This window comes from Lampetra fluviatilis, chromosome 54, assembly GCF_964198595.1.
Source record: "Lampetra fluviatilis chromosome 54, kcLamFluv1.1, whole genome shotgun sequence".
Lineage (NCBI taxonomy): Eukaryota > Metazoa > Chordata > Hyperoartia > Petromyzontiformes > Petromyzontidae > Lampetra > Lampetra fluviatilis.
Window position 1 is genome coordinate 3736747 of NC_136328.1, and position 21586 is coordinate 3758332.

The window sequence follows — 21586 nt, forward strand, 5'->3', positions numbered from 1 at the left end:
ATAATAGAGACGGAGTTGAAGTAATTGACGAGGAAATCGTTGCATTTAGAGAAAGTCATAGCTGCAGATGTCGAGCAGAGCGTGCTCTCGTCATCTCGTTCACGTGTAAGTGACAAAGCGTCGATGGCTTTATTAAATTGACAGTGGCAGAGATCTCTTTCGAGGGTGCCATGTCTCCTTCTCAATGGTGGCATTTTTCCTGAACGCACTCGCACCACGTTATTTATCCCGTGGGGTGGAACCCTGAAGACAGAAACACGTTTATTTGCGTCTGTGTTCATCCCAAAGTGAAGTTCATGGTGATTAAGACAACTGTCGAATGTACGAATCAGCATGATTTTCAATGGCCCTAATTTGATTCAAATTAATGTATTTATTTGGAGTCTTTGTGGGTGTTGTTAAGGAGTCAAATCTAATCAGTTGGATGTAGATTTTGCTTAATTATTTTCAAGCCACTGGAATTCATTATTGCTATGTAGTTAAATGCTATTTGTCCACGATAAATGTAATCTAATAGCTGCTATTGGGTTAAATTCTTAGCAAGGCAGAAGGAGGAGATAAGGGACTGCAATTTTCAGTCCTAAACCTAACAAGAGACTGAGTCCTCGTGAGCTGACAATGATGGCACTACTTACCATGTAAGCATACAACATTGTGCCACCGTTGGGATATGGTTGGAACTGTTGGACCAACGTTGGGCCCAACATTCCACGTTTACTGAGTTTCTGTGCGTCGCTGTTAACATTTACCCTCTAACCCACCGGTGTGCTTGAAGTAGCAACCAAATCGGCACGTTCTGTTCCGCGTGACGAACCTTACTAATCGTCTGCGTCGAGTGAACGTGGTGGGTTATACGACACGCTTGCGTTTTACGCTATCCAACCCGACATAAACCTCGTCGTCAAGAACATCGTTCCCGAAAAGCCTAAAGCGTTGGATTCAAACTCTCTCGACATTTGCTCATCATGGCCCTCTCGCCTCTTCCTCTCGGCGACCAATCACCGGCGCCACCACCCTCCTCGTCGTCCCGACGTGTAGGGTTCCCCGTAAAAAAAAAAGAACAAGGCCGCTTTCGCCAACCCACATCTCGATTGAGGATTATCTCGCCATCCCCCCCCTCTCCTCACCCGTTGCTTCGTTACTCTGATTTATTGCAAGGCCACAGCAGGGCTGCCTTGAGCGATGACCCGAGAGGACGGGGGGCGTCAGGTTCCGCCCGCAGGCCCCCCCCCCACCGTGTCACCTCCGCGGTTTGCGTGCCACCCTTGGACGCTCTGTGACCGTGCCGCGTTCTGGATACCCTTGACGTGATCGGATTAACGATTCCACGATTTGTGTCAGGCGGGATGGCGCCCGGACTAATCCAACCTAATCATTTGACCAGCACTTAACGCTGGACATTTGAGGATACCTGTTTTGACTCCCGTTTCGAATTTTTGCTCGAGCAGTGCTGAGAACTGCTTTATGCGTTTATTGAAAAGACTTCAACGCTGTCTGTTGGCTCTGCTGAGAACGCTCATACGCTGCGGTATTGTTTGCATCGAAGTTGGGCGGCGACGTACGTATGCACGGGCAATCCTCGCTTTGCGCGCTTTTGTACTACGCCATCTTGGAATAACGCGCGCTTTGTACTCAGGCCTTTTATTGACATACGCGAGGCAATTTTTGGATTAACCTCGTCCGCAACGCGACGCACGCCAACCTTGCCTGGCACCGCGACCCAATGGCGTTGCCAGTAGCCAGTGCGGTAAGATAACTAGCGTGCTATACTGGGCAGCATTTTAATGTGTCGGCTTTCGCGGCGGGCACCTGCTTCGCGAAGTGGAAGGTGGAGGGATGCGACCCCCAAAAGCGTGACCGCGGCCACGAGTCGCAAAGCGTGGAAGCGCATCGCGTCCACCCTGCCCACCACAGATCTGTCAGGCGGGGGGCGGGGGGGGGCGCCGAGTGGATCGCCAATGCTGGAACGTTCCCGTGAGATCGGCGTTTTCCCGTTGCGCGCTCGAAGATCGGACTCCGAAGGTCGCGCGCCACGTGCGTCAGCGTTGACGTTTTCTGATTCTTACCTCGGTGGGGCTTTGCCTCGTAAGATGTGGGTGGTTTAGTTTAGTTGTGTTTGTACGTGTTTGGGTGATTAGTTTACCTATCTTGTAATTTGCACTACTATCATGTTTTTGTGCTATTTGGTGTTGCAACATTCTTACCCGCCACGACTGGACATCTGTGACAAAGAGCTTTATAGCTCATCGGATTCCTCCAGTATAAATAAATATTCCGATTCTGAATCGCAGTCCTGAACTGCAGACAATTCACGGAATAGTGGGGGTGGGGGTAGTCGGTGAACCATTAATCCGCTAATGGTCACTAGGTTTAAGATGTTTCTTCAGGTCACTTGTTAATTACATTTGTAAATGAGTTACCGGAGGGCCAACATTAAGGCCCCAGGGGGGTGATGTGACGAGTCGTCTTTGAAAATATATTCGTGTGTCGGTTTCAATAGAGCCTCATCTGTGGCTGCTTGGATTGCGCAAGACTATTGCAGCTTCGAAGCCGTGCCACTGCAATCATTTAAACTTCAAATGAATGCCTGGCGGTGATGGCGATGCAAAGTGGCCTCTAATCCAGCACTGGTGGCAGGAGCAAAACTTCCTTCCCGTGGATGTCAAGGAGGTGTGTCACACTGTACGTAGCCAACTGTGTTAATCTGAGGTGCTATACCCTGACTCGCCAGGAGAAGGTTGAATTACAGCAAGTGTGGGCTCCATGTATGTTGAACTTCTTTTGCACCGTACGTAGCCATCCGTGTTAAATCGGAGGTGCCCTACCCTGGCTCGGCAGGAGAAGGCTGGGTTGCAGCAAGTGTGAGGCACCGCCTGTTCAACCTGTAGTGGGATACAGCGTTGCCCCCTCGCACTGCCTGGCTGCTGCCTTTGCCGCTCATCTGTGGTTCCTCCCCACGCCTCTTCGTCGTCCCCTCCCTCTTCGAGAGCGAGCAGACACCGTGCACGTCTTAGCGAATTATTGTTGTCAATAATGCGCACTACAAACTCATGCAATGCTTCTTACAAAACAGTCCCCGTGGGCCCTCCCGTGTTGCTTTGAGGCCACGCCCCGGGACTTGGGGGTGGGAATTATTCCATTGGCCGTGCATTCCGCTGACCAATTCTGGCCGCCTGAAATCGGCCTCGATAGCTCTTCTCCCTGGCTGGGAATCGGCGCTGCTTGGCCACGCTTCCGTCTATCTGAAGTGTGTAGCTAAGCTGCATTCGCAATCGGATCGCATTTAAAAACGCGACCCTCCCGATGGAAAAATCCGCGTCGGAAATCCCGACCCCAAAGCAAACGGCGGATTATCATGCGGGAATGAAACTCGCGTTTTTTTTTTTACAAAAATATAATATCAAATACTGAGAGTGAAATTAGTTTTTTTTTTTATTATTATTGCGACTTGGTCGCAACTGTTCATCAGCCTGGATCACTCTTCTCCCTAGCTGGGAATTGTGCGATGCTTGGCCATGCTTCCGTCTATCTGAAGTGTGTAGCTAAGCTGGACTCGCAATATGATTGCGTTTTCAAACGCGATCATATTTCAAACGCGATCCTCCTGATTGCAAAAATCCACGTAAAGAATCCCGTCCGAAAACGGATTTTAACGCGGAAATGAAATTCACTTTTTTTTTTACACAAGAGTATGATCAAATATGATCTCAAATACTGAAAGTGTAATTATGGGTTTTTTTGTATTATTTGCTACTGGGTCGCAACAATATATCCAAATTTTATTTCTCCGCTCAGGAATTTGACCTGCATTTCGGGGTGCTTAATATGCAGCATATAAGCCATACAGAGTACAAGCTGTCAATGCCCGCTTTATCCGAAGTAATGCGTGTATTAACTTACTTGGCTAGCTCCAACGGTATTTCATAGCCTAACACGATTTAAAATTGACAGCCCTTGGTCCATCCACTGATGGATGTAGGTCTCCCCATGGGGAACTTGCATTGGCACGGAGACCTTTAACCAGTTTACATGAGCACTCGCATGTCTACATTTAAATCACAGCTCGTTACATATGGTCAACCTCATCATACGAAGCATCACACAAGCATACATTTCTAATACTTTAAACAAATTACAGCAACTTTGTCAATCCATTGCCAAATTATGTCAGTCGTGGTTTCTGCTTGACCATACTTCACCACGCTGGTCAGCAGTACGGGTTGAAGGTTGGTGGGCTCGGCACAAAGTCTGAATATCACTCGACTGATTAAAAACCCACCGTCATTATTCAAGACGTGATCATCATTACAAGTATTTAACAGTGCCAGAGTTGTGCGAATCAAAGCAGGCCCACGGTTGTTGTCTGACAATAGGGGGTGGGGAGAAGGCTCGTGAAGGACACTGCTACCGGCCAGTTGGAGGCAGTCGCCCTCCATTAACAACAGATGGCAGAGGAGTGATGGCTCACAACAACAAGCGGAGCATCGGGGTGGCTAAAGCGCAGAGTGTTGACATAGCGTTGACACAGCGTGAGACACAGCGTTAAACACAGTCGGTGCATCTGCCAGCCATCGCAGTTGGTCAACCCATGGCACCTAGGTCTGTTCTGGGACCTCCCGCCAGCAGCGAGCCTTCGACACTTCATGTGGCCTCAAGGTGCACCTAGCATGGCACGAGCGCCACGGTCACATCACCGCCGCTTAGTGGCGAACGGCGGTTGTTGTTGTTGTGTCATTGTGCGGAGCGTTGAGCGCACTGCTCCGTGAACCCGGCGACCCGAGTTCGATTCCCGCTCGCGGCCAACACCGCGTGGTCGGTGAACGACGATTGGCGTTACGTTGTGTCAAGGGGAGAGATGTGAAGGGCGGCGGTGGAGTAGGGAGGAAGGCCGCTGTTTACACGGCAGATGGGTCATGGCTCGGTTAAGGGGTGGGGGGGGGAGAAAAGTAGGTCACCCGGCAGCCCGCCGCGCCTGCGGGGACCGTCACCCCGATTCCCCCGGTGCGGGGACGAGAGCTGTCGCTGTTGCCGTCGCCCTGGCGAGCCCTCCCCGAGTCGCCCCACGTGCGCACGCGCGGGCGCAGCCTCCTCCTCCCTGCAGCTCCTCTCCGTGGGCCCCCCCCCCGCCCGCTCCCTTGTGCCCCCCCCCTCGCGCTCCCCTTCGCCCCCCCACCCCGCCACGGTGCCCCCGTTCGCTAATGGCGCGCGCCGAGCGAAAGTTTGAGTGCGCATTAAAATTTTAACGGCTTCACCTCAAACCGAGTTCACGGCGCCTCTGTCTCGGCTGCACTTGGAGTGATCTTATTCGTGAGAAGAAATGTATTGATGGTAATGCTTTTGCTGTTCAAATGCGGTGAATGGGATCTTATCCTTGGTGATGTGGGGGGTGCTTGTCACGGATCCCAATATCCGCATTTATCCACGACGAGACGACTTTTTTTCAAGCAGGCAAAACTAAAACTAAACTATTTTTTTTATTTTACCAGGCAAGGCCCACTGAGCTATGTAGCTCTTATTCAAGAAGCGACCTACCTGGCCACATGATCGCTCAACGAAGTGGCTTTTTGTCATGGTGTGGAAATGTATAGCAGTCAAATAATATAAATAATCTAAACGCATGTTTATAAATGTGGAGGGAAAACCCCGAGGAACAGGAGATAAAAAAAATCTACACAACCACGGGGAGAGAGACATGCAAACTCCAAATACAGTAAAACCTTGGATTGCGAGTAACTTGATCTGCGAGTGTTTTGCAAGACGAGCACATTTTTTTTATAAATATGAATTTGATAAACGAGCGAGGTCTTGCAATACGAGTACTACTGTAGTACGTACGGTATTACGCTTTGTCTGCCGAGCGTCACGTGATCACAACTGAGCCGATGGTTCTTCTCTATCGCTGCGGGATTGTGGGTAATCGTCTCCCATGCTCGGTCTCAGTCGGCGTGCCTCACTCGCATAGTCAACATCCGTGCGAGCGTATACTGTTTACTATAGTGTTGTGACCACGTGTGTGTGTGCGTAAAGCATTTTTGTATTTTGTGTCCAAGTGTAGTGACTGTTCTTTAGTAACTGTACTGCAAGTGAAAGTCGTCCTACACAATAACCCTCCTCTCCTCTATCTCGTCTCCCTCACACCAGCCACGATTAAATTTAATTAATAAATTTGATAACTTTATATTAAATTTAAAGAATACAAATTTAAAAAGGTATTTTGTATTAATAATTTTTATGTGAATACAGTATTCTTGGGTTGTGGAACGAATCATCTGAGTTTCAATTATTTCTTATGGGGAAATTCGCTTTCATATACGAGTGCTTTGGATTACTAATACGTTTCCGGAACGAATTATGCTCGCAATCCAAGGTTTTACTGTATACAGCAGGCGTCAGGTTCGGAATCGAACCCATGACCTTGTATACCAGGCGAGGCGGTCAACATCTAGCCACCGTGGCGCCCTGACCTACCCTTACTAAACATCTGTGAAAAAAATCTCGCTTTATAGCTCCACCGGATTCCTCCAGTACAAGTAAACATTCTGATTCTGATTGCGAACAGGCAGCTGTGCCTGCTGCTCAACGCGGAGAACATCTTCCACGCCATGGCGGAGATCTTGCTGGCGGAGGGCGACCTGCGTTTCGCCTCCACCATGGTGCAGACGCTCAACTCCATCCTGCTCACGTCCACCGAGCTCTTTGAGCTACGCACCCAGCTCAAGGACCTGCACACCGCCGTGAGGCCTCGCTCACGCACGCTCACAGACACCCCCTCGCTTGGCCAGCTTGCTGAAATTATTAAATCCTTTATATTAAGTTCGCTTGCTTGCTTGCGCGCTTACGACCGTGCAAATCTTTCGGTCGTTTTTTAACCCACTTCCCGTGATCCAATCGAGCTGACATTTTGCACACAGACTCGTTGTGCGTGACAATTTATTTTCGTGAAATTTTTTTCCATAACTTTACACTTTTTAGGAATTTTTTTTTATATTTAATTACCAATTGCTTAATGGTGGCAGGCAATCATCTGACCCATAGGTGGCAGCCATCTCAAGCCAGAGGACGAGAGGACTCTAGCCGCCACGCATATAAAGGATTTATAGTGAAATACTTTGTTTTTACGGGTTAATTTTTTTGATGATTATTTTTGCGTGAGTTTTTTTTTTATTATTCTATACAATGTGCTTCCAAAAAAAAAATGTTTACACCTCTGAGAATTTGTAACAACACCACGAGAAATGTGCCTCCGGGCTCTGGAGACCACCTGGAGAAGATTCTAGGCACGCGTTGACAATGATGGCGAACAAGTGGAGACTTTGAAGCTATTAACATTACATTTGGTAATGTCTATTAAAAACGATAGTCCCATGTAAGTCATCTTCTTGGTTCTTTCGGTAAAGTCACGTAGAATGGAAATAAAAAAATAAACCATAATAAAATAATTCTCTGTGAGAATTTTTTAATTATGTTTTATTTTTATTATTTTATTATTTCCATTCTACGTGACTTTACCGAAAGAACCAAGAAGACGAATCCCTGCAGTCACGAAAGCTTTACATCCCATGTAAGTGTTAACGTTTTTTTGAAGCACACTGTGTGTGTGTGTATATTTGTAGGAGACCGTTACAGAGTACGAACCACTACATAGGTGGGGGGGGGGGTTGGGGTACAGAAGCTCCATGGAAACAAATCCCAAACTCTGCTGTGCTGCAGAACTTCGGGGAGGGAGGAGATTGGGCTCCGCTGCCCCACCGAGTGGGGACCGCGCGTGGGCTGTGCGAAGGGACTCGTACGGGGGTCGGGGAAGGAGGTAGGGGAACGAAGAACTTCAGTAAGGGAGTAGAGGGAGCGGTGGGGGGAAGAAGGGGGGAGCGGGGAATGGAAAAAGGAAAGGGAGGAGCACCTAGGAAGGAATAACGTACATACGCTTGGTGCTTCATCAATTAAGTTGTGTGCAACCTGTCATCGTCAATTAAGTTGTGTGTCCCGTAGGGCGGTAATTAACTCGCGGCCTTCCCCGGGGAACGGTGGGGGGGGGGGCGGCATTCCTTGCGCCTATCCCCTCCCCCCCCCCTCTTGACTGGACTGACTCATTGTATCGGGCGGGTGGTTGATGGTGGTGTTGGCGGCGACGGGAGGGAGAGAGCCGCGATTGCTTTAGGGTGGGAGCACCGTGCGTCGCGTTAGGTTGGTGGGGGGGGCATTCGCGTCGCACTGTGGTGGGGGCGGGGGGTGGGGGGGTTCGTCGATTTTCGTCGTCGCTTTGGGAGCTGCCCCGGTAGGAGAGCGCATCTCAAGTTGCGCGAGGGTTGCGGCCTGCCCCGCCCTCTCGTGAGCGACACATACCGGCGGGGGGGGCGGTTTATTTAATTTTTTGTGACGGATGTCGGTTCTCGGTTTCCCCGTTGTTGGAGCGCGACGCACCGGCTGTCGCGCCGCGTAGCTCCTGCCGTGGCGAACAAAAACAAAGACGGTCCCCCGTGTCGCCTGCAACTAACTGTTGGGGCAAGTGCTGTTAGCGAACACCTATGGAGGAGGCCGTCACGGCAGACGAGGGGGTGGGCGGGCAGCACCACGCCCGGCCGCCTTTGCCACCCCGAGTGGCGATGTTTACACACCGCACCAGGTACTCAAATGAAGCCGAGTCGACCTTGGGGAGGCCTAGGACCGGCTCGGATCATCGTCAATGTTGTTGGTGACCCTGAGCGAGAATCGAAACGCGGGTCGACCAGTCTATCAGAGGCTACGCAATGGGGGAACTGTGTCTGTGGAGATGACTGTGGTGTCACCCCGCCCCCTTTGCCCACAGGAGAGCCGTGCCCTGTTCTGCTCGCTGTACCGCTCCTGGTGCCACAACCCCGTGGCGACCGTGTCGCTGTGCTTCCTCACCCAGAACTACAAGCACGCCTACCACCTCATCCAGAAGTTGTATCCTTGGGTCACGCCCTCACGCACGCTTGCCAACCTTGTCCACGGTGTTTGCGTCACCTTTGAATGACGATAACAACTTTTTATTAGGACGCTGTCTTTCCGACAGCTCCGTTTCTTCACCTGAGGACGGCTGCTTGCGTTGTGGCCAAAACGTCGTGAGAATTTTATCTTGTTATGCTTTATTTTTATTATTTTATTATTTCCCTTCTACGTGACTTTACCGAAAGAACCAAGAATAACAATAACAACAGTAACAATAGTTTCAGCCTCGTAATGCGCCGCCGCCGCACAGCTAATCGGAAGCGCGAGGGAGGCACCGCGGACGAGCGGGAGAGACGGCTGCCACGCGGTGAGCCGCTGGCGCCACCATTTGCCCAAGCTCTGCGGTTCTCTCTGTATATCGAGGTGTTCGTCGGCCATTTAGTGAACGTACACGTTTGGGAGGAAATAAGAGCACCCGGAGAAAACCCACACGTGTGCGAGGGGGCAACGCTCTATCCCGTACAGACGGGGGAAAAGGTGGGGTCCACACTTTCCCTGTGCTGCCCTTCTGGCAAGCCGGGTTATGACGGGCTTGACTCTCACGGGAAGAGAGCTTCACGACGTACGTGCGACCCACCAACCCCCTCCGCTCCTGCCTCAAAACTCATTTTTTTTATCCCCCAGCTCCAAACAACCCCGCAATCTCCCCACTACTGCCGTTCCTCTTCCCTCTTGGTAATCTCTCCCCGTGCCTACCGCTAATTCCCCACCCCCCCCCCCCTCTTCACATCTCGTTCATCTTGGACCTCGCACGTGAATGGGTCGCCCGGGACCCGAGGTCTTCAGGCAGGGTCGTTTTTTGACTTGCTCGGCGTTTGTTTAGGGACTGGCTATCACCGCGGCACTGTCACCCACTGCAAATGAAACGTAGAGAAGCGTAGAGAAGCATCCTGAAACTTGCCAGGCTCAAGGCGGGGCGGGGCCGGCCGCTCTCTCAACACGGAAACTAAAATCCGGGCCCGTTGTCTCCGTTATTTCGTACTCTTAATTGCACACAACTTCATTGTCGAAGCGATATAAAATCGTTGGCTTCCTCTGCGGAGAATACAAGTAACAAAATAAATGAGCGGGGAATTTGCCGCCTCCTTCACGTATTTGTACCTTCGATTAGCACGGTTGGCGAGGTACAGTGCAAAAGAATATCAACATACAATACAGTGGAACCTCGGTATACGCCGTTAATTCGTTCCAGAAGGTAGGACTTATACCGAAAATGACGTATACCAAACGAATTTTTCCCATAAGAAATAAAGGGAAAGGAAATAATCCGTTCCAGAGTATAAGAAATTATATTTTATATGGCATATTATACATTAATGGCGTTGTATAAAATAATTTAGACACTATTATTACTAAAATGCATACGTAAATTTAAATAAATGCATAAATAAATTAAAATAAATTGAAATAAAAATAAAATTTAACATCACTGTACCTTGCTGAGGGGAGTTGATAGCCTACGAGGATGGTGGTGAGGAAGGGGAGGAGTTGTGAACGGTGTATACACGGGTACACAGTGACTCATCCCGACCCATACAAGTTCTAGCAAGCGCGTCGTATCCCAAGCAAGACGTATCCCAAGACATTTTTTTCTCGTCATAACACGACGTATACCAAACTCGACGTATTCCAAAGAGGTCGTATACCCGAGGTATGACTGTACTTACCCATAGACTCATCACTACCCATAGACTCAACACTCCACCTTCAATTAACACGGTTGGCTACGTACGGTTCGAAAGAATATCAACGAATCTGTCCCTCGGATTTTATATTTTTTTATTCTCTGTATGAAGGGACGGATATGTGCCGGAGGTATATTTGCCCACTCGTGCATTTTTTGCCACCTTTTAATTGCCACTGCTGGCAACAATAGTTTGCGATCCAATGGCCAATTTAACCATCGCCGTGCGCTCGTATTCACGGCCAACCAAGTGGCTACCCTGTGGCGGGTTTTGTGCTTCCGCGCCGTCCATCGCAGCGGCCCCTGACTCTGTACGCTCGGGAGTACGAGCCACGTTTAAACTAAAAAAACTAAACGATTGTATTTTACCAGGTGAGGCACCACTGAGCTATGTAGCTGGTTGTCAGAAGCGACCTGGCTATCACAAATGATAGCTCAACGAAGCGGCTTATCACGTGGACATTTCTAGCAGCCAAATACTCTAAACGCACGTTTCTAAGATAAGAGGGAGCTTCACTGCATTGGTTTATCCAGAATGAACAAAGCGGCTTACCACGTGGAAATATATTGCAGCCAAATACTGTTAAACGCGCGATGTTGATTCTAAATGAGAAAAACCGGAGGACCCGGAGAAAAATCCACGCGACCACGTGGAGAGAGCGAGAGACGGCAAGCTTCGGGGTCGTTCCCACGACCTCCTGTGTACCAGGCGAGGTAGTCAACATCTCCTAGCCACTGTGGTGTTTTTGTTGCAAGTGGTGTGCCCCCGTAGTTTCTTTTCCAGGCCACCTACAAAAGAGTATTCATCCTGATCCGGCTATTACCGCACACGCTGACCGCCTCGGCGCACACACGCACGCTCGCTCGCTCGCTCATTAGCGGCAAGTTGAACAATTGCCCCAAAGTGTGTGCCGCACACAAAACTTGCGGTTCCAGTGCTTCCAGGCATACACCGCGCACACTGTGGGCTGCCAAGTGCCTCTCTGGAAGGAAGGAGGGGAAGGCCTGTTGCTGACAGATTCAGCTGTGTTATGCAAGTTGGAACAGCCGTGTTTTTGATACTTTTTAAATGTTTTATCTCGTTGCCTAAACGGTTTTGTTGGCCGTGCACTTTCAGCTTCCGAGCTGATGTTGGTGGTCTAGACAAGGCTGAGAGCGTTGTACGTGCAATACGGCGGTCATGTGACGCGCACGAAAGGCACCGTGTGGGATTTGTGCCTTCGTGCTGTTTGTGAGTGGCCACACCTTTTGTGTGCTGTTAAATCAAAACCCGGAGGGCCCGGAGAAAAATCCACGTGACCACGGGGAGAACATGCTAACTCCAAATATACAGCAGGCTTCAGGGTCGGGATCGTTCCCACGACCTGCTGTATGCCAGGCGAGGTAGTTAACATCTCGCCACCATGGCGTCCCCATCGTCTGTCTCTGATGCTTGACCAGTCTCGCCCATTCCAGCTGCTGTCCCTCCGCTGTGATGTTTAAGCGACCTCTACCTTCTCCTGCGACTCTCACAACCTGTTCCTGCGCATTTCTTTTTCCGTAACCATTCACCCGCCCGTTCAAATTCTCTGCCGACTCCTGCAGCTCCTCACCGGAACCGGCATTAGGGGTTTTGTCATCACGTTTCAAGTTCCAGTCGATTTGTTTCAACCAGGTGAGCACTCGAGAGACTACGATGCAGAGGTCGCAAACGGGTTTTGATTCCTTACCCGTACCCAGCCGCACCAGGGTCGCAAATGGGTACCCGTACCCGTACCCGGCCGGGTACAGGTACCCGTTCCCTACCCGCACCCTACCCAAAATGAGTGACAAACGGTGACTCACCAGTGACTCACGGCCTACCCGTACCCGGCCGCACCAGGGTGGCAAACGGCTACCCGTACCCGGCCGCGTATGGGTAGCCGGGTATCGGGTAGGGTACGGGTATCGGGTACCCGGTTGCGACCTCTGCTACGATGGAGCCTCATTTTTTCAAAGGGTCCACCCGGGTTAGCAAAACGCCAAAAAAGCAAAACGGATCAAATAAAGTTCAGTGATGAAGCAAAATAGAAATCGGGGGGGGGGGACTAAAACAACGGTGTCACATGAGATGTGGAGAATACTATACTCTTTGGTTCTTTCGGTAAAGTCATGTAGGTGAAAATAATAAAAGAAAAGAAAAAATGAAAACAACTAAATTAAATCACGATGTTTCGGGCGCAACACAAGCGTCCTTCATCAGGTGGGGACCACCACAGCGAAAACAATCGCTGTGGTGATTTAATTTAGGTGATTTGATATTTTATTTTATTATTTTCACCTACGTGACTTTACCGAAAGAACCAAAGAGTATGCAGTCACGAAAACTTCAAATCTAGAACGTAGAGAATGATGCACGAACATAAATCAGCGTTCAGTAAGTGACTTTATCGTAAACAATCAACGGCATTGGCACGCACGCGCACGACTGAATTTAGCCTCCGACCCCAACTCCCGATCTCCTCCAGCTTCATCCAGGCTTCTCTTGTCATCGCCTCGGGGATAGAGCGAGCATTCCCATCTGAAGCCATTTAATTATCTACCCTACCTCCCACCGCCTCTCAACAGACCAAACTCTCTGAACACTTGTGCTTGTCGCGCACTGCTGCATTGCTGCACTGCTGCACTGCTGTCGTGTACGGAGGCCGCTCACCTCGCCAAACGCCGTGTCACCAGATTGCTTCGGCCGTCTCTTTCCTTTGCCGTCGCGTCGTCTTTGTCGTCACGGGTTTTTTTGCATCGCCCGAGAAAGGGATGTCGTCGCTTCCCTTTGCTGTGGATGAAGCGTCACGTCCTTAGACCACCCGTGGGCCTGTGATTGTTAACAAGAGGCGATAACACAGGGCAGCTGATTGCAGTGATGTCTCACTAAAATTAGGCCTCGTTGTATAGAATATCTCACAGTGAACATTTGCGCTTGCCACAGATGAACCACAATGCCTTCTCTCGTCAACTCTGGTCACCCTCCCAGCGGCTTTTGGCTCGCCATCGAACAAAGATGGTCATCGCATCGCACGCTTTAAAATGCGCATCTGCAGCCATCTGGAACGCTCTTCCTTTCAATGTTAGGAAGCCACCGGAGATATGCACTTTTACATCTGAATTAAAAACTCATTTCTTGAGAACTGCTTTTTGAGTTTAGTTGTCTTTCGCCCACACACCTCCGATTAGCACGGTCGGTTACGTATGGTGCGAAAGAAGTTCAACGTACATCTGTCGGTGCATCTTTATCGCCGCTATCGAGGAGCAGTTGTTTAGTCGTCATTTTGCCGTCACATTTTCATCGCTGCGAAATGCATATATTTCTTTCAATTTTAACATTCAAAATAATGTACTCAAAATAATCTAAAGCCTTTTGTGAATCCACGGCTGGCCTAGCGGACAGCCTCTCTATGCCGTGTCAATCACGGGAGTTATTTGACCTTACTTCACCTCGCCGGATCGTGCGTGTTGAACTCAAGGGGCAGTTCGAGCAGGACCAGTTCAGATACCGCTCACGCAGGAATCAAACTTGGATTGCAACGATTGCAGCGGAGTGCATTAACCAGCACTTTTAAAATCCTCAAATTGTTAATTTTAATCACCTCCAAACCGTTCATTTATTTGAAGGAAAACACGAGTAACAGTGAACCTCTTTGTTTCAACGACGCCATGATGTGCTACTTTTTTTACTCCGGCTACTTAAAGAAAACTTATTCCTCTAAACCGTTTCATGGACCCATTCCGGGGCCCACTTGTTGTGTCCGCGGCTGGTAGAATGTTTCCTGGCCCCGAGGAGGGGGCGATGAGGTAATGGTGGCATTACAGTACGTGCTCTGAAATGAAATCAGGGCAAGTGAAAAGTAGGTCACGCTTCCCTGGTGCATTTGAGTGGAATTGCGATTGTGCTGCTCGTTCGTTCGGTCGCTCGCCTGCCCTATCGCCCGCTCTCTCGCTCGCCCGCTCTCCCGCCCGCTCACTCACTTACTCACCTGCTCTTGCAAATGAGTCCATCCTTGGCCTCTTGAGTTTTCACCTGGTTGAACAAATAGACCGGTGGATTAACAAAGGGCGAACGTTAATTCGATATTCACACACGATGACTGCGTCGTAGTTCTTGCAGGGTCAATGCGCGTTGTCTTCTCGTAGGTGTGGGCGAGCGTAGGGTGGTTGTTGGGGGCGAGTGGGGCGAGCCGCGCGGATCGAGGTGGATCGGCCGAACTTTTCCTTGATGCAGACGACCTTGCGGCCCAGCGCAGGACTGGAGGTGACGGTGGACTTCCTCACGGAGGTGGACAAGCTGGTGCAACTCATCGAGAGCCCAATCTTCACATGTGAGAGGACCGCCCCAACGGGCAAAAACAAACCCAAGTCGCACTCGGCGACGATTGCACAATGGTGGATTCCCCAAAACCGCACCACAGCCCGCCACCGAACCTAAAATTAAACTAAGACTTTTTTTTATTTTACCAGGTAAGGCCCACAGAGCTCTATTATGGCTCTTTTTCAAAAGCAAACCTAGCCACAAATGAGAGCTCAACGAAAGTGGATTGTCGTCACGTGGAAATTTCTAGGGGCCAAATAAAACACGTGACGTTGAGTCTAAATGCGGAGGGAAAAACCTGGAGGACCCGCAAAAAAAATCCACACTTCCACGGGGAGAGAGAGAGAGAGACACGCAAACTCCAAATATATAGGCATCGCCATGGTCGGGTTTGAACCCATGACCTGCATACCAGGGGAGGTAGTTAACATCAGTGAGGAGAGGATTGAGTGGACAGACAACTGAGTGCTATTATTGTAGTTTGTCCTCTTAGTTAAACTGGTGGCCAGCCATGGCAACCGTGAAAGAACCTCAGAAATACCACGTGATAGACCACGACAATCTCAATCCTCTCATGGAGCTTTGACAGCCTCATTTCCGTTGAAGCAGCTCACGAGTCGGGCACTTATAAAATATATAAATAAAGGAACCCCGCCGTATTGCCACTCAATCCCGTTAAGCTCGGTCGCCGCGTTTTCGCCGATCTCCATATTTTTGGGCGCCACGCATTTTCTCGTAAAGCGGGTCCTGGGAGTCCTCTCATTTTGGTCCGCCGCTGAAGATTTCCACGGGGAAGCTCCCTTCGCTTTGGGCCGAGAAGTTGTTCACCTCGCGTGCGGCTCCAAGTTTGCGTCTTTCTTTTTGTGAATTGATGTTGGCAAGTCCACCCTGGGGTCTGCAAAACGCACCGCCCCCCCCCCCTCGCCGTGCCTGGCTGGCGTGATTTTAATTCCGTACAATTTGTTTCGTGATGATGAGACACTGTCAACCTGCTGTCTTACTCCTCCTGACGTCTCGCAAGGCTTATCAGGGCCAGCGAATCTTGCTGGCTCAATCCCACCCCTCCCCCCCCCCCCCCCCTGATTCCACACCTCATTTGTACTTTGCAAAAGGCAAGTAGCCCACGCGCAAGCCTTGCAACTTGCCCGCTCTCGCCACCGCTGGAGGGAAGGGCCTTCTACTAAAGAGCTAGAGCCCCTCTAGAGGGTGTTTTGGCCGATTCTTCAAATCTCGCCCAGACCTCCTTCGAAAGAGGCTGTTTGGGGGCACACTCCACACTTTACCCCTCCACACACGGGCCGGGGCCAATCGACGACGTATCCTGGCGGTTCGAGCGCCCATCATCATCATCGTAGGGGTTGTCGAACGGTCGGGAGCGAGGTTGTGAATATTAACGCTCACGTTTTTTGTTTTGTTTGTTGCCGTTTCGTTTGTTGGCAGACGCGCGGCGAGACATTATCGTTGTGCCACAGCCAAATCGGAGCCCATGGCCATTGTTACATAGGGCGATCGAGGACTCATTCTCCCCACAGATGCCCGGTTTCTTCTGAGCTCTCTGAAATGAATAGAAGCAGCCCTCGTTTCACTTAATAATGGGAGGAAGAAAGAAAAAAACGACCAAAAAAAAACCAGGGGGTTGTGTGCTCTCCCATAAAAATTGCACGAACAAATGCTCATCTCTGCTGGGCAATAATTATCACGTTGTCGTTAGCAGAGAGGGTTCGGGGGGGGGGGGGGGATCCTGGGAGATGCAATTAGTGGCGGATGTGGGGGGCGGGGGGGGGGGGGGTCGGTCAGCAATTGTTTGCGCTTCGAGCACCCCGGTCCCTTTTATTCCCCTCGCAACAATAACTTGCTGGATTGAATGACTTTCATTCATAACCTTGCAATTCATTCATGCTGTGACCACCAAAAGAATTACACAAATATCGCAAATCCACTGCTGGGCTGATAGGCCTTGGCGTGGCGGGGCGGGTGGGTGGGAGGGAGGGGAGTTATTTGAGATGACACTTGGCCCAACGCTGGTCAGTGCAGTGTCGGCTGAATGTTCCTGACCCGCATCGACCAATGGAACTGAACTGAAGATCGAGAACCAGAGAGGAGGATGAGGTTGTATTAGACAGTTGGTGGGGGTCTTCAGCAGCCGGCACTTAAAAGTCTCCCAACGACTGCGAGTTCCTGACCTCTCCGAGGGGGGGTGGGGGACAGGGAATTCCAGAGCCTTGGCAACATGCAGCCCCGGCGGTCGGCCCACGGCAGAAGCCTGGAGCGCGGTTATATTAAGTTACGGGGTGGGGGGCATCATCGGTGGATCTCAGAGATGTTATATCCGCAGACAAACAGTCGTTGGGAATAAATAAATTAATTACGTCCGTGATTTTTTTTCTTTACTTGTTCTCTCCGTCTTGAAAAACAGACCTCCGGCTTCAGCTGCTGGACGTGGAGAGCCACCCGTACCTCATCAAGGCCCTGTACGGCCTGCTGATGCTGCTGCCACAGAGCAGCGCCTTCACCCTGCTGCGCCAGCGCCTGGCCTGTGTGCCGGACCCGCAGCTCATGGTCGCGGAGTGAGTAGCGCGCAGGCGCCCGCTTTTACCCAACGCGCGCTCGTGCACCGTCGCAGCCTCGTTCGCCGCTTGCCCCCGCGGAGGGATCGCGGTTCGAGAAGTCCAAAAAATATCACGGAAATATTCGTCCGTCCGTTCGTCACGCCGAGTCCAGCGAAGGAGACCAGAGGTCGCAACCGGGTACCCGATACCCGTACCCTACCCGATACCCAGCTACCCGTACCCGGCCGGGTACGGGTAGCTGGGTAGGCCATGAGTCACTGGTGAGTAACCGTTTGTCACTCATTTCAGGTAGGGTACGGGTATGGAACGGCTACCCGTACCCGACCGGGTACGGGTACCGGTACCCATTTGCGACCCTGGTGCGGCCGGGTATGGGTAAGGAATCAAAACCCGTTTGCGACCTCTGAAGGAGACCCGTCGCGCCAAACGTGTGACCCTCTCGCGACAGCATTCGCGTAAACCGAAACGTCAATCGCAGTTAAATATTTAAAATTCCCTGCAGCGTAAGTCTGCTCGGCGCGATTATTTTTAGACCGATGACATTACAATAACAATCTTAAGTTGCAGAAACGTTCAACGGATTATTGGGTGACCATTGCACCAATGTGTGAACGGGCAAAGTGGTTTAAAGCCATTGGCCAAAAATATTAAGGGTCTCTGAATACTCGTTGGTGACGGATCGATGTCAGTGACACCATGGTAGTGAGATGTTAACTACCTCGCCCCGGTATACAGGAAGTCGTGGGTTCGATCCCAAGCCTGACACCTGCTGTATATTTAGAGTCTTCATGTTCTCCCCGTGGCCGCTTGGATTTTTGTGTCGGGGTCCTTCGGTTTTTCCCTCCACATATAGCAACATGCGTTTCTGAGTCATTTGGCTGCTATAAATTTGCACGCGATAAGCCACTTCATTGAGCTATCATTTGTGGACAGGTCGCTTCTGAAAAAGAGTTGGAAACCTCCGTGGGGCCTTACCTGGTAAAATAAAAACAAATGTAGTTGACGGTTTAGTTTAACTTTGCAGGACGAACGAGCACAGGCTCGTTTCCCTTGTGGGGTGGTCGAGTCGATGCATTCTCGAAACGTGGCGGTGGCGTTGCTGTTGCTGTTGCCGAATGCCCTCCGAGGTCGTGCGAGCCTCGGCTCGACAAATGCAACTCCGAACCCCTTCCACCGGCTCCACTTCCGCTCTCCACGATCTTCCAACTCCACTCGCACCGTCAGCTTCCACTCCTCGTTGCTCTGTCCCCCCCCCCCCCCCGAGCAATGACGCAACAGCAGACTGAAGCGAGAGTCACGCTCCTGGTGCTCGCGGTGTAATTGTAGCCGCCCGGCGATGGAGCGAGCCGCTGCGACCGGCCGCCCGCCGTCCCCGGTGCTCGTGTGGCCACTGCTGCTCGCGAGGTCGCGTCGTCCCCGATACGCGCCGATGAAGCGCCCGCGACGTCCGATGTTAGGAAGCCACTGCGGAGCTGTGTGAACTTTTACGTCATCGAGATTGACAACGAAAATGTCTTCTGCCTTTTGTGTTTAGTTTGTCGTTGTCGTCCCCCCCCCCCCGCACCTCCTATTAGCGCAGTTGGCTCCGTACGGTGCGAAAGAAGTTCAACATACATACTACGTTACACTATGCTAAACACTCTATGCTACGCACTACAATACACTATACTCTACGAGATTGACAACGCATTTCTTCATAACCGCTTTTCGTGTTTTGTTTGTTGTCCTTCCCCCCCACACCTCCGATTAGCACGGTTGACTACGTAGAGTTGTGAATGTAGAGTTGTTGACTACGTAGAGTTGTGAAAGAAGTCCACCGTACACATTGCGTTTTCTCCCATCCGTAACAGGCGCCGGGAGGGCATGGACGCGCAGAAGAATTCTACGGAGCACCAGGAGCTGCTGCGCAACTTCGAGCAGATGCAGGTCCGGCACCAGCAGGCCAAGCGGCAGCGGCAAGGCCCGGAGCAACGCTTCGCTTGAGCCGGGGGGGGGGGTACCCCCCCCGCGAAAAATAAAATCTTTAAAAACGACGACAAGACTGGAAAACCGGCGAACGAAACCTCCACCATTCCATTAGTGACAGAGAGGACAGCGGATCCCGTCTAGCGATTTAAGTATGCGGTGTAAAACAAACGTGCTACAGGTCCATATTATACCAAGAAACCGAATACCCTTGCTACGATAAGGACAGTATTACAACACAACTGCATTATCGCAGTGCTAAGTTGGTGTGTGTGCGTGCGTATTTGGGGAGTGGTAGTCTCGCGGTTAGCACACTGTGCTATGAACCCGGCTACTCAGGTTCGATTCCCGCTCGCGGTCAACATCGGCGACGGATTATCTGAACCCGTCCTGGGCCTCCCCTAGGTCTACTCGGCCTCAAATGAGTACCTGGTGCGGTGTATGAACATCGCCACTGGGGAGACGAAGGCGGCCGGTCGTGGTGCTGGCCACCCACCCCCTCGTGTGCCGTGCCGGCCTTCACAGGTGCTGCTCGCTAATAGCACTTTCCCCAAAAGTCTGTTATGGGGGCAGGCGGGGGGAGATCTTTGTCTTTGTGTGTGCTAAGTTTGTTGATACACCGCTGTGTTTCTGGCAATGCGGAGTGGGATTCTGCGCTACTGTAACTTGACACGGGTGGCACGGGAGCCAACCCCCACCGACCCCCTCCGTATGTCATATGTGCCGTGAAGCTGCTGTGTCCGCGCGGGTATAAACGAATCTAGACGTGTGTACAAATGAAGCCATCCGCACACTTAATGAACGTGGCCTGCGTTAAGGCTTGCGCGAGCATGGCGGCGCGATGGGTCCGCGAACGCGTCCGAAACGTGCGTGTGTAAATATTCTCTGAATGTGCGAAGTTTAACGTGGAGGGTAACAACATTAACGGGCAGGCTGACATGTACACACGTACAGGTCTCTGCAAGCCTCTGTTGTGTAATCACAGCGTCGCAACTCCTGTTCTACGTGGGTGCAGCCGTGCGTGGCGTCGTCGGCATCGTCGCCGCCTGTTGAGATGGCATCTCGATTTGAACGAGGGTTTTGTTATAATTTAATAAATCGTTTTCCTGCTCGTTAAGGTCCCACAGCATTCCTTGGACGAATTCAAGTCGATTGTGGTGTGGTGAAAACGCGGGGCCCAGTCGCATTGAACATCGCATGCCCTTTGTTTTCCCGTAACTTGCATTGCTGCAAGCGATAATTATTAGAGGTGAAATTTCACTTCCGGCTTGTTATTTAGCCGAGCGCCATTGTAATTTTTCCCTTCTTTCTAAACCCAGTGAGAGATGCTGGTTTTGATGAATCATGACAACCACTGCCACAAAGCCACCTTTAATCGCACACGGTCCAGGTTTAACCAATGGAAAGTGGTCTAAAGAAATATCCAAAATTTGAAGACGACCCATATATCAGATTATTTTTTCAAAGCCATGATGTTGCTTTAAAATACACGCATGCCATATTCGGCGAAGTTACTGAGTGGTCAGGAGATGTATCATGGGCTACAGGAAATTACCTGTTTTAAATCTCATTATTTCTACTCTTTAATTGATCCGTTAAGTCAGCCTGAATAAATTGTCAATTGTGATAACAAAAATCGGCTCTTGGCTCTAATCCTTACTCTCTACAACAGATCATAGAACCTCTGGTGGCGAGATGGTAATTACCTCGCCAGGTATACAGGAGGTCGTGGGTTCGATCCCAACCCTGATGCCTGTATCTTTGGAGTTTGCGTGTCTCTCCCTGTTGTAGTGCCTTGAATTTTTTCTCCGGGTCCTCCGGTTTTTCCCCTCCACATTTAGAATCAACACGCTTCGAGTATTTGGCTGCTATGAATTTCCGCATGATAAGCCACTTCGTTGAGCTCCAATTTGTCATCGCCAGGTCGCTTTTGTAAAAGAGGTATCATAGCTCAGTGGGGCCTTACCTGGTAAAATAAAACAAAAATAGTGCACGAGCGGGCCACGGAGATCCCTGTCTCCATCTCGTCCTCAACCCCCTCTCCTTGACCACCTCCACCTCATCCAAGGAGTATAA

At 50.7% G+C, this 21586-nt stretch overlaps 1 protein-coding gene across 1 annotated transcript in view; it reads left to right on the forward strand.

The window, feature by feature from the left end:
• VAC14 (VAC14 component of PIKFYVE complex) overlaps positions 1–21182 on the forward strand; it is a 49584-nt gene extending 28402 nt beyond the window's left edge. Inside the window, exons 15-19 of the mRNA XM_078879598.1 lie at positions 6560–6734; positions 8807–8925; positions 14906–14985; positions 17392–17542; positions 19396–21182. Coding sequence (XP_078735724.1) covers positions 6560–6734; positions 8807–8925; positions 14906–14985; positions 17392–17542; positions 19396–19528 — 658 coding nt within the window. The 3' untranslated portion in view covers positions 19529–21182. The remainder of the gene's footprint in view (positions 1–6559; positions 6735–8806; positions 8926–14905; positions 14986–17391; positions 17543–19395) is intronic.
• Positions 21183–21586: the final 404 nt, after the last annotated feature.